Source organism: Seriola lalandi, unplaced genomic scaffold, assembly GCF_002814215.2.
Source record: "Seriola lalandi dorsalis isolate HSWRI2012SDOR001 ecotype SW California unplaced genomic scaffold, Sedor1 jcf7180002054567, whole genome shotgun sequence".
NCBI classification, from domain to species: Eukaryota; Metazoa; Chordata; class Actinopteri; order Carangiformes; family Carangidae; genus Seriola; species Seriola lalandi.
In genome coordinates, this window is record NW_019525120.1 from 642,111 (window position 1) to 656,159 (window position 14,049).

The window sequence follows — 14,049 nt, forward strand, 5'->3', positions numbered from 1 at the left end:
TGGGTTCACAGCTGGCTGGCTGCACTCCACAGTCTGCTCTTTAACCACTAAAAGCCTGTAAGCATGGTTAAGTGAAGATTACAGTTAAAATCTGGACATCCGACGCCATGAATGCTCTGCTCGCCCTTTTCACATTTCTCACCCTCACCCCCGCGGCCGCAAAGCCCAACGCTGGTCTGAAGACGTGGGGACGTTTCAGTAAACTGCCCTATCCCGGTGACAAGGCTTTCCTCTACGATACCTTCCCCGGTGACTTCATATGGGCGGTGGGCACGGCGGCGTACCAGGTGGAGGGCGCGTTTGAGAAGGACGGCAAAGGGCTCTCCATTTGGGACACTTTTACGCGCGGTGGGAACCGGATGGCCACCGGGGACGTGGGCAGCGACAGCTATCACAACATCCACGCCGACGTCCGAGCCATCAGGCAGCTCGGGGTCAGCCACTACAGGTTCTCCCTGTCCTGGTCCAGGATATTTCCCAACGGCACCCGCGGGAGTTACAACGAAATCGGCACCAACTACTACCGGACGCTCCTCAAGAGGCTGAAGGAGAACCGCGTGGAGCCGGTGGTCACGCTTTACCACTGGGACCTGCCCGATCACCTCCAGCAGACCCTCGGCGGCTGGAGCAACCCGGAGCTTGTGGGGATTTTCAAGGACTACGCCGATTTCTGCTTCCAGACCTTCGGGGATGATGTGAAGTATTGGATCACCATTGATAACCCGTTTGTGGTGGCGCGCCACGGGTATGGCACCGGAGTGGTCGCTCCCGGGATAAAGAACGACCCTGATCTCCCGTTCCGGGTTGGACACAATCTGCTCAAGGTGAGTGTCAGGTAAAGGTTTGAAAAGATCACATTACATGTTTTTATTTCGCCCGTTTTTTCTTTTTATTTGTCATCTCAGAAATATTTGTAACTATAATTTAGTGTTCATAAAAGTTAACACTTTACTTCAGCCCCACTTTAACATTAACAAGGAGTATATAAACATGTAATAAACGGTTTATTTTACACTATAATGTAGTGGTAGGCAGATTTTTGTGTGTTACTAATGTATTTGTAACTTTAACTCCTCCTGTGGACACCTACAAGTGAGGGCTGGTATATAAACAACAATGAATTATAATAATATATCAGTTATAATAGCTGAAAATATATTTTATTAGGAGAAGTCATAATTGTTGACAAATACTGTACATTTCAATTTCAATCTCCTCAACATTTAAGTGTGTTTTAAACCGTTTATTAAATGTGTATGTAGTTTATATGCTAAAAGTAAAGCACTGAGGCAAAATGTCCCTTTCATATCTATAATATTCAATACGTTGTTGGATTATTATGACTGATTCATTAATGTGTATAGAGCATTATATTGTAGCTGGTGGAACAAACTACTTTATAAAGTGTGTTACTGTATATAATGCACAATAGATGTAAGATGAGTAAATAGTTACAATATTTCTCTCTGAAAATGTGTAAAAATAATTATAACCATAAAACTCAAATATTCAATTAAATTTAAGTAGGAAAAAGAAACTATATTTGAATACAGTAAATATACTTTACACTTAAATCTTCTTCATCTTTATCAGTCTTTTTTATTTTGGTGTGCAGAAATGATATAAATTTGACTGATGGGTTTTCTTCATTTCATCCTTCTCACCTTTTGCCTTCTCCGTCCATCATCATTTTATTTCAACCATCCTCTTCAACCTCTTCCTCTCCTTCCCCTCTGTCCACCCTTCATTTCTCTGTCTGTCTGTCTGTTCTCCAGGCTCATGCAGCTGCATGGCATCTCTACGACCGCCACTACCGCCCCCGTCAGCAGGGCAAGCTGTCCATGGCTCTGGCCTCTCACTGGATCAAGCCCAGTCGCACCCGTCTGGAGAGCCTGCGAGAGTGCCAGTGCTCCCTGGACCACGTCCTGGGCTGGTTCGCACGGCCGCTGTTTACAGACGGCGACTACCCTCCCTGCATGAAGGCGAGGCTGGGCTCGCGGCTGCCCACCTTCACACGGGAGGAGAGGGAGCAGGTGAAGGGAACGGCCGACTTCTTCGCCCTCTCTCACGGAGCCGCCCTGAGCTTCCAGCTCATCAACGACAGCCTGAAGTTTGGGCAGCAGGAGGATCTGGACCTGAGGATGCTGCTCTACTGGGTCAACATTGAGTACGACAAACCGCCCATCTTTGTGGTGCAGAGCGGTTGGTAGGTGTAGATGTTGTCTTGGTTGATCTGTAAATTTATGATTTTTCTGGTGTGTTGCTCTGGTGTTTGCTGTGCTGAGGAACATCTAGTTCTCACTGCTGCTCAACACAGGTATGTTCTCGGCAATACCAAGACAGAAGACCCGAAACACATGTACTACCTCAAGAGGTTCATCGCAGAAGCATTAAAATGTGAGTGATGACACAGCACGAAGATTCAGAGTTTTCCTATTCCCGACACGAGCATGAATCATTTTACATGAAACTGAAACCTCCAGTCAGGAAGAGTATTGACTTAAATCTGTCTGTGTTTGCCATGCAGCAATTGTCATAGATGGAGTGAATGTTATTGGATACACAGCCTGGTCTCTGATCGATGGCTTCGAGTGGCACAGAGAATATGGGATACGGCGAGGACTTTACTATGTTGACTTCAACACTCCGGACATGAAGAGGGAGCCAAAGACGTCTGCCACCTTTTACAGGTAAATGACCGAGTGGTGATTTTGACAATGGATGAACTGTGCAGATATCAGTCTATTTTGACTGATACCCAAAACAATATATATTTTTATGCATGTCGAGATCTCACCTGCAGAGTTTAACCATCACACCAAAGGAGAACAGATGCAGACGTCTTAAAAACCTCATTACTACTGATTCTAACTCTGTTTTCAAGTGTCTGTAATCACTGAAGGAGCTGAGCTCAAACTCAAATGCAGCAGATATTTATTTTTTAATAAACTCGTCCTTTCACTTAGTTTTTCCATTTTTCTACTGCAGGGGAATAATTGAAAGCTTCTCAGGGCTTTTTTGATAAAACTGTACATGTAATGTGCCGCTACCGTACAACCACAGAGATAGTTTTCTCTCTTAGCACAGCTCCTCCCAAGGTGACCGTCATTTCATTTCTCATTCCCAAAGGAACGTCATCCAGAGGAATGGTTTCCCAGAACTTCCAGAGAACAGACCAGCACAGGGAGTGTTCCCATGTGATTTCGCGTGGGGGGTATCTGCCAACTCAATACAGGTATATGTGTATTTATGTTGAAGACAGTGAGTGAGTGTGTGTGTGTGTGTGTGTGTGTGTGTGTGTGTGTGTGTGTGTGTGTTTGTGTGTGTGTGTTTGTGTGTGTGTGTGTGTGTGTGTGTGTGTGTGTGTGTGTGTGTGTGCAGGCTCAAGTTGTGACACTTGGGGCAGACGTCTGATAATGAAAAACACTGCGAATACTTCCCTAGAAATAGAGGAAACTGTGAAAAGATTAACTATTTATTAACTTGGATTCAGACATTCATGGTGAACTTCACTAATATTTAGTCAAGGGTGTGTGTCATGAAATGCGCCTTGTTCATTTTTACACCAGCTTTGTGTTCAGTATATCATATATATTTAACTAATAGGACATGCTGCTGGACATTCTTAAGTCCTACTATTATTATTAATATTATTTTACTTTGATTGAGTGTTGTGAGAAAAAATAAAAAGAGAGTAATTCTTCTCCTCCTTGACTAAGTTACATCATGTTCATGACATTAGTTCAAACTTGCAGTTTTCATGGTGAAAGTCCAGCTCAGAAACGGCCACGACGATGAACCCTCTCTTAATCATAAACCACATAACCTCACAGCATCTGCGCTTCACAGCCCAGGGCCAACTGTTAACATCGATTTGCCCTATTTGGCCCATATTTGCATTTGTGTGTATGAGGTAAATGCAGTGTTAGAGGGTCACTAAGCGCATGTTTATATTGGTGTGTGTGTGTGGGTTTTTTTTTTCTGTTTCTCTTGTTATCATAGGTGGAGACCATACCCAGCCAGTTTGCAGACCCCAGTGTTTACCTTTGGAATATCTCCAACAACGGAGCGCTGATGAAGCTGGAGGGCCTCAGTGCGCCGCCTTTACGCCGAACCACACACTGTGCTGACTACGCCTCCATCCGACAACAAGTCCGTCTTCCTACCGGTCAAACACTTATTAGTTGAATAGCTTTTCTAACATATCAGATACATTCTGAACCCCACCTGTGTTCCTTTTGATCCGTGATAAAGTTACAACATTGTTTATCATCATTAAATACAAATGTATTTCTTATCATCCTGAACTAAAGGTTAAGTAACTACAGTCAGTTAAGATACTACATTGATTGAGATGTCCTGGTGAGATAAAGGACATGCCTATCAAACGCAGTGTTCATGTGTTGGACGTCAGTGAGGGATCGTGTCCTTGTCAAATAAGTAAATAGTAAATAAACAAAAATTACAATGAAAAAAACTTTGCAGCACATTGATTTACTCAGTGTTTCCTAATATTTATATTACATATTTGTAAGATAATGAAAACGTCATTATAAAGTGGGTCATTGGTTCTTTCACCGTCACAGTTTTTGAGCCGATGTGCCTGTCAGGGACTCTGGTGGGTAACTTGGTACATGTTTGTATTTTTGAAGGTACAAACTGTAGGGTTTGCGGAAAGGTTTACTGTTATGTGCTGATATAGGATTTTTGCTTTCATACTAAACATCTGTAAAGATTTTTATGTGTAAAAAAACTGTCATCCTCCCTCTCTTAAGGTGGATGACATCCGGCAGGTGGGGGTGAACCACTTCCATTTCTCTCTGAACTGGTCGGCTCTTGTGCCCATGGGTGACGTGGCTCACCCTAACACCACTCTGCTGGGCTACTACCACTGCTTCACCCGTCAGCTGCTGCAGGCCAACGTCACGCCCGTTGTCACTCTGTGGCACCACACGCGTCAGCGCAGCAGCCTGCCGGCGCCGCTGGACACCGCCAACAAGTGGCTGAACAGGTCAGATATGATGATGATTAGGGGGTTTAAAGCTCTTTTATGATGGTTGGTTCCTGGAGGGGGGAGAAAACCTCATCCGGCAGGAGAAACAGTCAAGGATGAAGCTCAAGGATGCTTCAGCAGGGCGAGGGTTTGATCTCAGAGGGGCTTGGGTCTTCTTTCTTCAGTTAAATAACACCCCACTATCTCACTACTCCTCCACAAGGGTCTGTTTCTTATTTAAATTTAAGTATTAAGTTATTTATATGAATGTTACAGAACTTATAAACATCAATCTGTGTCCGCTTATAGTTTATTAAAGTTTATGACAAGTTACAGACTGGTCTGATGTAAAAGTAAGCGATGTTCCCAGGAGCAGTCTGTCTCTGTTGGCGTTAACATGAAGCCATCACTTGCTGCCGTGGTATCGTTTTTTCCTTTTCCTGTATGAAGAGTATTTCAGTAAAATTAACAATCCAATGTATTGGCATTTTATTCTTTATTGGCACAACATTTAGTGCTAGTGTTGTTACAATGGAAATCTGTCAGACCATATTTACATTACATGTAAATGTAATGGTGCAACCAAACTGTTAGCAGGATCATCTAAGATGTTCATCATCACATGTAGGCGTGTGACTGTGTGTGGGGCTAACAGTGTTGTGTAATGTATGATGACTTAATACTAGGGCTGCAACTAATGAATATTTTCATCAATAATTAATCTCAGTAATATTCTTTCTTTTGACTGAGTTAACTTTTGTTGTTTGTTGTCAGAAAATCATGAAAATGCTCATGACAGTTTCCCAAACAGTTTGTATTGTTTGTTCAAAACCCCAAAGATATTCAGTCTAATATCATAAAAGCCACAGTCCCTGGATTTTTGGTATTTTGGCCTAAAGAAAATCTGACCAACAATTGATCAATTATCACAATAGTTAATTTTCTGTTGATTGATCGAGCGCTACTGTAAACATTAAAACATGGTACTGATGCAGAGTGTCACATATGATGCATCTTGGAGCGAAAAGAAAATTTCCAGACTTGACTCCTCTCTCTCAGGGCGACTCCAAAGGCGTTTGCAGACTATGCCAGACTTTGCTACAGAGAACTGGGTGCTCACGTGAAAATGTGGATCACCCTGAACGAGCCCAACGACGAGATGGTGAGCTACCAGGAGGGTCATCAGATGCTGCGGGCGCACGCGCTGGCCTGGCACGCTTACGACCTCGAGTTCAGACATGCGCAGGGAGGACAGGTCGGTTAGAGCTGCAGCATCGAGGGCTTTCCTCTTCAGCTTTAATAAAAAAGTTTTCATTATTTTATTTTTATTGTGAGATGTTTGGTGTTGTGTCTCAGGTGTCTCTGGCTCTGCACATGGACTGGGTGGAACCGGCCTTCTCATTCAGCCGTGAAGACGTGGAACCAGCTAAAAGGGTTTTAGACTTCCGCGTCGGCTGGTTCGCAGAGCCGATCTTCGGCAGCGGGGACTATCCTCTGGGAATGAGGAGCTGGCTCCGTCAGCTCAACTCACTTGAGTACAAATACATTTATGCTTCATGCAGCACAGTTACTTTGTGAGCTATTGAACAAATATAGCTGTTTACGGTCGCAATGAAGAAACGTTAACAGATGATGTAGCTCCTGTAATTTGATGTGTTGGTGTATTTGTGGTTATAATTATATTATTAACAGGATACTGGGATTTATCAAGGGTGTAAGTGGGATATCAGTAAGGGATACAATGCAATTTTATGTGATGGACAGGATAGGGTTATCTGCTATGTTTGTATTGGATTGCATTTTTAGCGATGTTGCAGCACGGCTCTATGGATGGTCTATCAGTCAATCCAGACGCAAACATCTCAATAATTTTCAGAGGGATTGACATTCATGATCTCCAGAGGATGAATATCTCTGACGATCCTCTCACTTTTTCATTTAATGTCACCGTGAGGTTCACATTTGTAGTTTTCAGTGAGATAGATTTTAAAAAAAAACTCTGGATGTACTGTCATGAAATTTGACATTCATGATCCCCTCAGGAAAAGACATCACATTTGTGATTTTTGTGCAGCTGACTCAAATCTCAAATTTCAGAGCTTTCAGTGAGGAGCACTTCCTGCTCTCACCTGCCATGACTTCCTCCAAATGTTCACTGCAGTAGATTATTTATGATCTAAGTCTTCTTTTTCAACCGTGCCCTGAATTAAAGCTTAATAGGTTCCGGGATGGTTGGAAATCAGTTTGGAAGCCTATGAAAGCTTTGTCATTAATATTAATCTAAACTAATAACTTGTACTTTTTAAATACTACTGTTATATCATCACAAATATAAAAGGACATCTGTTCCGTGTATGTTTCCACAGCTTGCCAGTCTTCAACGAGAAGGACAGACAGCTGGTCAAAGGGACGTACGACTTCTTTGCCATCAGTCACTTCAGTACCAAGTTGGTGACACATGCCAAGGAAGACTCGTAAGAAATTATCAGGTTTTTTTTTTTGCCTTCATTTTGATGGTGACACAGAACATACACCCGATGTAGTGATACAAGGCATGAGATTACAACCCATAATAAGCTTGTGTATCATCTCCACGTCTGCAGGTACACCTACACAGCAATGCTAGAGGTCCAACACATGATCGACACCACGTGGATCATGTCCCCGAGGCCTGTTGTGCCCTGGGGCCTGAGGAAAGCCCTCAACTGGGTGAGAATGGAGGGGTCTGAGTCACTGTTTATTTGGAGGCAGATTCTGATACGGACCTGTCTCATGGGTGCTGACCTAATAAGCCACAGTAAAAGCAGTAAACAAACCTAGGCAAACACACATAATTCTACCGTGCAAGTGCAACTTTAATGACCACACAGATATATTTTAAAGTTTCCATCTACTCAAAAATGTGTTTTGCTTATTGATTCTTCACGTGGATGTTTGCCCTTCACTGTGCAAACGCTGTATGTGCACAATATGTAAATTCCCAGTACAAATACAATGAGAGTGGGCTTTTCAGTGAGAAATGTTTGCAGTGAACAATATTTGTATATTCATAGAATCTGGATGTTTCAATGAGAGAGAAGCTCTAGCTTTAAGAATATATTTTAAACCAGGTTATTGTTTTAATGGAAACAGACACAAGCTATTATTCAAAATAGAGTATTTTCAAATGTCTTCAAAGATTCCTGGAGGTGATCTGATAACAGTGACATTACTCCTTTGCTGTGTAAGGTGAAGGAACACTACTGTGACGTACCTGTCTATGTGATGGCTAATGGAGTCCAGGAAGACCCAGCCCGCTTCAAAGACAGCCTAAGAGTCTACTACTTGTACAACTACATAAATGAGGCGCTGAAAGGTGAGAACATAAACACACACAATACAATGCACCTTGGCAGCTGTATATTGATATTACTGCGTTTGTATACTGAGTGATTAATCCTTCAGGGGTGACTGAAGCTTTCCTCCTTTCTCGTCAACAACTTTTAAATACAAAGCCTCTGCAGAGCTTAAATATTAAACAAGTCACTGACCTCTGAGTAGTCAGCTGACTCAGAACACACACATATGTGCACAAAAATATCAACAGAGATACACGCTCTACACTGAATTGTTGAGTCAAGGTTGCTCGCTATCGAGTTACCTGTCCTTGTAAAGTTTATTGGGTTTCACTCAGTGAAGACCTCGGCTCACACTCCGAAACCTTGCAGTGTCACACTACGTTGTGCAAGTTGTCCTTTTATTTTATGTTGTAATGTGCTTCGTCACCACTGAGTGGCAACCATCCACAGAGTTGTAATCCAAATCACAGCAAAAAAAATTTGTATACATTTTTGTGTATTTATGGTGAAAGGAAGGCAGGAAAACAAATACATTAAAAAAGGATGTAAATCTGTTATAATACACAGGACATCTAATAATTGTGTAATCCCAGGTTAAACATGATTGAATGCGACACAGTTTTCACAGTCGTATCAAAAATGATGTTATGATTATGTGAAACATTTTTATTTATGGGCTTATAAAAAAAAACACAGTATAGATCAAATGCTTCTCAATTATTAACTATTACTTCTTTTTGGGGGATATTCAATCTATAAACAGGTTTTATGTTGGATATCCTTTTTGGTAACAGTAAGCAGTTTATAAATATTTAATAAATAGTTGATATTACACTATAATATAGTTGTGTGCTGCAGATTTAAAATATTTTGAAATATTTAACTTTAACTTAAGTTATACTTGTATAGAGGTATGTCTTCGCAGGAAAAGTTATAATTGTTGAAAGTTAAGTAAATTAATAAACGCTTGACCCTATATCCTATATTTCATTATAATGTGTTGTAAACAATTTATTCTATGTTTACATTCTACTTAGAGATGATAAATGGTGGGAGGGGGGGTTAATAGTAAAAGTTTTACCTTTTCTTCCACTGCCACACACGCCTACCTCCACCTCACCCTCACATGCACAAGTAAATGAAAATGAATATTGATCGGACATCTCACATGATCAGTCCTTCCTCCTCAGCGTACACTCTGGACGGAGTAAACCTGAAGGGTTACTTTGCCTACGCCCTGAGCGACCAAAGGGACCCAGGGTTTGGCTTGTACGGCCAAGTCCACGAAGAGGTCATCGTCAAGGCCTCTCTCTCCAACTATCACAACATCATCCAGCACAACGGCTTTCCCATTCTGGGAGCCGCGCCCCAGCAGTGTCCCAGCTTCCCTCAACCCTGCCTGGGCTGCCATGTGCTGGTGAAGAGGCCTGTGGTGGGCTTCCTGACTCTTGTGGGTTCAGGCGTGCTGATCACCCTGGGCCTCATCATCTACTACACAGCTAAGAGACACAAGGAGTGTTACTGATGATTGTGACTAGGATTTGTTTTGTGTCTTTTTATGAATGACTCTCAAGAGAAGAAACTGAGCTTGTTCAGCGTTGTAGAGTTCATGTCAACTTTTAATTATACTACTTGTTTGACTTAATGTTAAATGACGTCTGAAGTTAAGTGCGAAGTGATGAAATAATTTTTACATTTTTGGTGTTACAGCTTTTATTAAATGTTATGTAAAGTTGGTGTAAATTTGTTACAAAGCTGCTAGGCACCTATAACAGCAGATGATGATATTGTTCGATCATCTTTTTAAGATTCAACAGCATCTCCAGTTGTTTTTAGAATATTGTGTAATGACTACCATGGAGAAGCAACTTTATATATGGCTTAATGTCCAGACTTAACTCCTCTTCCACCCCAGCTCTAAGACAAACTTAGGTAAACACTGCAAGAAAAAGGGACTATGAAGTACGATGAATCACTAAGGAAGCTCCACAGAAGACTCACATTTTAAGTTTGCTGTATGTGACAGGATCAAGAGGTCTGAGAATCAATGACACACCAAACTAGATTCTCTAATTCTACCTCTAAATAGTCAAAGTTCAGGTATAATGCATCAGTCACATCAACATTTAATATAATGGGGAAAAAAAACAAAACAACTTATCAATTAAGTTTGGAAACACTTGTTGTGAAGCCTACATCACAGAAGGGACTCCTCAAAACTGCTTCTGAGAGTTTGTGTTGTTTAGAAAGTCAAGCATCACCCATTAGGGGTTTCCGTTTTTGAGACCCTTTGCACTCCACCATGCTGCCAACGTCATTTCCCCATAGAATCTACAGGAGAAGTTATCCAGAGGAAGAAACCTGTGGAAGGTACATTTTACAGCTGAAATCACATTTTCTAATAACTTGTTAATCAGAATAGTTTGTGCAGTTTTGTGACTGGAATGAACATTTGTTTATGTTGTTACTGCTCAGCTGACAATAAATCTGCTTAAACAAATTGAAGAAAACATAACGCAGTAGTAGAACATTTTCATGATCTATAATACCTAACAGCATTTATCATCAAGTTCATTATGAAGGTTGCAGGAGTGATGGTCAATGAGGCTGGTGTGTGATTTGAACAGTAAGTGTTACAGAAGTCTGTTTTCGGTAATAACATCCACGTTTGGTCAAATCCATAGAGCAACACCAGACTTTTTACATGTTTTAAACAAAGTATTTTATTGTAATCTTCTGATTTAGATTTTTAGGAAAACATCTCTCGTCCTGCTGAAGTCACTATCAAAGCTGCTCTGTTTTGATTACGTATTTTACGCCACTAGAGTGACAGTTCAAGGTTTACAATCTGTACAGTGCTGAGGTTTTGGGCAACAATCCCTGGCACAAAGCCACGAACTGTCAGACTATCAAGATTCATCCTGCGTCACCACAATGCGTAACAGAATACACATGTAAATCTGTATAAAGCCCGCCACAGACAGTCTTGTTGGGGCAAAGATATCAGGAAATCAATGACGGTTGTTGAAATCCTGCCAAGAAAAGTTTGTGTATTTAAGTCCATTCAAAGTCAAAACATCATGGCATCCAGACCATCCTCCATGAACTTCTTGTAGATGGCCATGAACTTGGCGATGAATGCCTCCAGGTGGTAGATAGCTTTGTTGCCCATCTGCAGCCTGTGTTCGTAGTAAGCTGCCATGTGGGCCACCTCTGTCTTCAGATGGCCATCGCAGTTACTCAGCAACTCTGTCACCAGGCCCTGTTAAGAGGATTGGACATGGGAAATTAATACTCATTACTTTAAAACTGTTTCAACACTTTGAGGGGAGGGGAGGTGAACGTTACCTTCATAATGATCTCAGGGGGAATGCAGTGGGTCAGCAGCTCGTACAGCCTGGCCCGAACCTCCATCAACCTGGAACAAAGACAGACAGCGATTCAAGTCTCATTAACTTTCTTCAGTCTAACAGAACCAACTAACCCCTCTCCTCTCTCACTCTTGGCCTCCTACCTCTGAGGGCTCTGCTGGCTGACAATGGCATTAGCTGTTTCTCTTAGGTACACCTCCCAGTCTGTCTCTGGGACGTCTTGGTCCACTGAGAACGGATACCTGGAAAAGATGAACACAGGCTGCGTGAAAAACCGTTCATTTAGATTCCACAGATAATGCTGTGGACAAAAGAAAAGTTTTGTGAAAACTTACTGCTGCACTCTGCAGGCCTCACACATCAGAAGAGCTTTGCGGAGGTTGCGACCAGACTTCTCACTGATTTGCTTGGCCAGCTCAGGTGGGAGGAGTAAACCTTCCTTTTTACAGACTGCTGTCAGAACATTACAGACCTGGAAAACAGGTAAAACACAAAAGGTGTAAATGTCCTCATAACGACTTGGCATTTTAGGAACCCCAATATGCTACTTTCAGATAATAATTCACTACAATCTAAACCGTATCATCTCCATCTTACCTCTTCAGTGCTCGGCAGAGGAACTCTGATAGCCAGACAACGGCTCCGAATTGGCCCTATGACTCTGGAGGTGGAGTTGGAGCAGAGGATGAGGCGGCAGGTGCCCATGTATTTTTCCATCGTCCGACGCAAAGCATGCTGGGCATCCTTTGTGAGTCTGTCCACCTCTGTTAGCAACACCACTGAGAACAAAAGTGTGCAAATTTACTACAAGAGTGACGGTCTGATGTTATAGCTCCACAGAGCCAGAGGGTGGCATCAGGGAGAAGTAGCTCACAGAGGAAGGATGAGCATGGGCCAGCATTCACAAGTTAAAAGGCACAAAGTCTCTTCTACCTTTAAACTCTCTCTGGGTGCTGGATTGGATCTGCTGAGACTGAGCCACAGTTTTAATCAGCTCTTGAATCACCACACGGTCCTGGTTTCCTGCGTCACTGTGCGACATAGAACAGAAATACTTAAATCTCATAATGTGCAATAGTTACTGTCAAATGTAGTGGAATGTAAAGTAGGAGAAAATAGGAAGATGCTCAAATGAGGCACAAGTAAACTTAATTTTTAAATTCTCATAAAAAAGGTACCTCGCATTGACTTCCAGGTGGTAGTTGCTGGCAATTGTGTTGATCTCAATTTTCTTCTTTGAAGGAGCCTGCAGTCAAAAAAAACAACAAAATAAAACAAATGCACCTGAGCCTTCATCAGAAAATTTAATAATGATTCGTGAAGACAGAGTATGATCTGACAACTATAGATGTGTGCATGTGAGTGGTTTATTGTAAGGGCTCTGTTAGTGACTGCATTTCATTATTTCCCCTCTCACCACGATGGTCTGGTGCTCTATGCGGAGCTTCTCCACTCCGGCTCCATACAGCTCCCTCAGCAGACACATGATGCGGGTCTTCTTCCCTGCGCCTGATGGACCGTACACCAGCAGGTGTGGGAAGTCGCCACATTGAACCTGAAACACACATTTACAAAGAGGATGTTACTCCTTGTTCAAGACAGACTGATTCAATTCAAAGACCTTCTGATGATGTTTACGAATCCAGAGGATCTGATAGAGTTGTAATCCCTGTTATCAATACCTTCATAATATTAAGAGTATTCACAACCCTCCTTGCTATTCATGGCCCTTCATGGATTAAAGTGTTGCTAACTTCCCTTACACATTCACCATATCTCCTCATAGTGTTGTAAACGCTCTCAGTTACGTGTCATTAGGCATTTGTTTTAATGGTTAACAACATTATGTTGATAAAACTGGGGAAAAGGCAACGTTAAAGCAGCAATGACAGGCAGTCACATGAAGTATTTAGCAAGTCACGTTGACGTCATACACTCAAGAAGGTAGCTTAACTCGGTGCAAATTATATAACATGCAAATGACCGACTTTAACCAAGTTCTTAACTACTGACCAGCACATACTACACTTGTTGGTTTCGGCCTGTGCAGCTACTGGGCTTCATGCTAATGATCGCCTGAACACGGTGAGTTTACCGGAGGTTTGTTTCTCCTCTTACCAGGTTTTTCAACTGGGCCGCTTGGTCTTTATGGTAGTCGAGTTTCCCGAGGGAAGTCGGTCGATATTTGTCCACCCACAAACTCATTGTGTTATGAATTTAATTTGTCTGTTGATGCCCGTGTAGACAGCTTAAAGCCTGTCGCTAGCTGCTGCTGCTCTCCCGCGAAATGTTGTTATTCAGGCATAAACCGCGCCGCCGTTTGTTTCCGAGCTACGGAGAATCGAAG

The 14,049-nt window shown here is 42.2% G+C and overlaps 2 protein-coding genes across 2 annotated transcripts; one reads left to right on the forward strand and one right to left on the reverse strand.

The window, feature by feature from the left end:
- kl (klotho) lies at window positions 1–10,846 on the forward strand. Its single transcript, XM_023416607.2, has 13 exons — window positions 1–824; window positions 1,776–2,206; window positions 2,318–2,397; window positions 2,528–2,690; window positions 3,130–3,235; window positions 4,003–4,152; window positions 4,776–5,011; window positions 6,053–6,248; window positions 6,350–6,528; window positions 7,360–7,467; window positions 7,597–7,702; window positions 8,222–8,348; window positions 9,522–10,846. Exons 1-13 carry the CDS (start codon window positions 108–110, stop codon window positions 9,854–9,856), a joined length of 2,934 nt encoding a protein of 977 aa, XP_023272375.1. The 5' UTR covers window positions 1–107; the 3' UTR covers window positions 9,857–10,846.
- rfc3 (replication factor C (activator 1) 3) lies at window positions 10,442–14,049 on the reverse strand. Its single transcript, XM_023416608.2, has 9 exons — window positions 13,821–14,049; window positions 13,120–13,257; window positions 12,881–12,948; window positions 12,636–12,733; window positions 12,300–12,481; window positions 12,038–12,174; window positions 11,846–11,944; window positions 11,680–11,749; window positions 10,442–11,593 (listed from the first exon to the last, which is right to left on the reverse strand). The coding sequence occupies exons 1-9, from the start codon at window positions 13,905–13,907 to the stop codon at window positions 11,402–11,404; spliced, it is 1,071 nt and encodes a 356-aa protein (XP_023272376.1). The 5' UTR covers window positions 13,908–14,049; the 3' UTR covers window positions 10,442–11,401.

Bases quoted from the DNA above. Each gene is read 5' to 3' on its own strand.
- kl (XM_023416607.2), top strand. From the start codon at position 108: ATGAATGCTCTGCTCGCCCTTTTCACATTTCTCACCCTCACCCCCGCG. The intron at 5,012-6,052 runs GTCAGATATGAT...CCTCTCTCTCAG, and splicing joins GCCAACAAGTGGCTGAACAG to GGCGACTCCAAAGGCGTTTG. The intron at 6,529-7,359 runs GTACAAATACAT...ATGTTTCCACAG, and splicing joins CGTCAGCTCAACTCACTTGA to CTTGCCAGTCTTCAACGAGA.
- rfc3 (XM_023416608.2), bottom strand. From the start codon at position 13,907: ATGAGTTTGTGGGTGGACAAATATCGACCGACTTCCCTCGGGAAACTC. The intron at 12,949-13,119 runs GTGAGAGGGGAA...TTTTGACTGCAG, and splicing joins TAGAGCACCAGACCATCGTG to GCTCCTTCAAAGAAGAAAAT. The intron at 11,594-11,679 runs GTAACGTTCACC...TCCTCTTAACAG, and splicing joins CCCCTGAGATCATTATGAAG to GGCCTGGTGACAGAGTTGCT.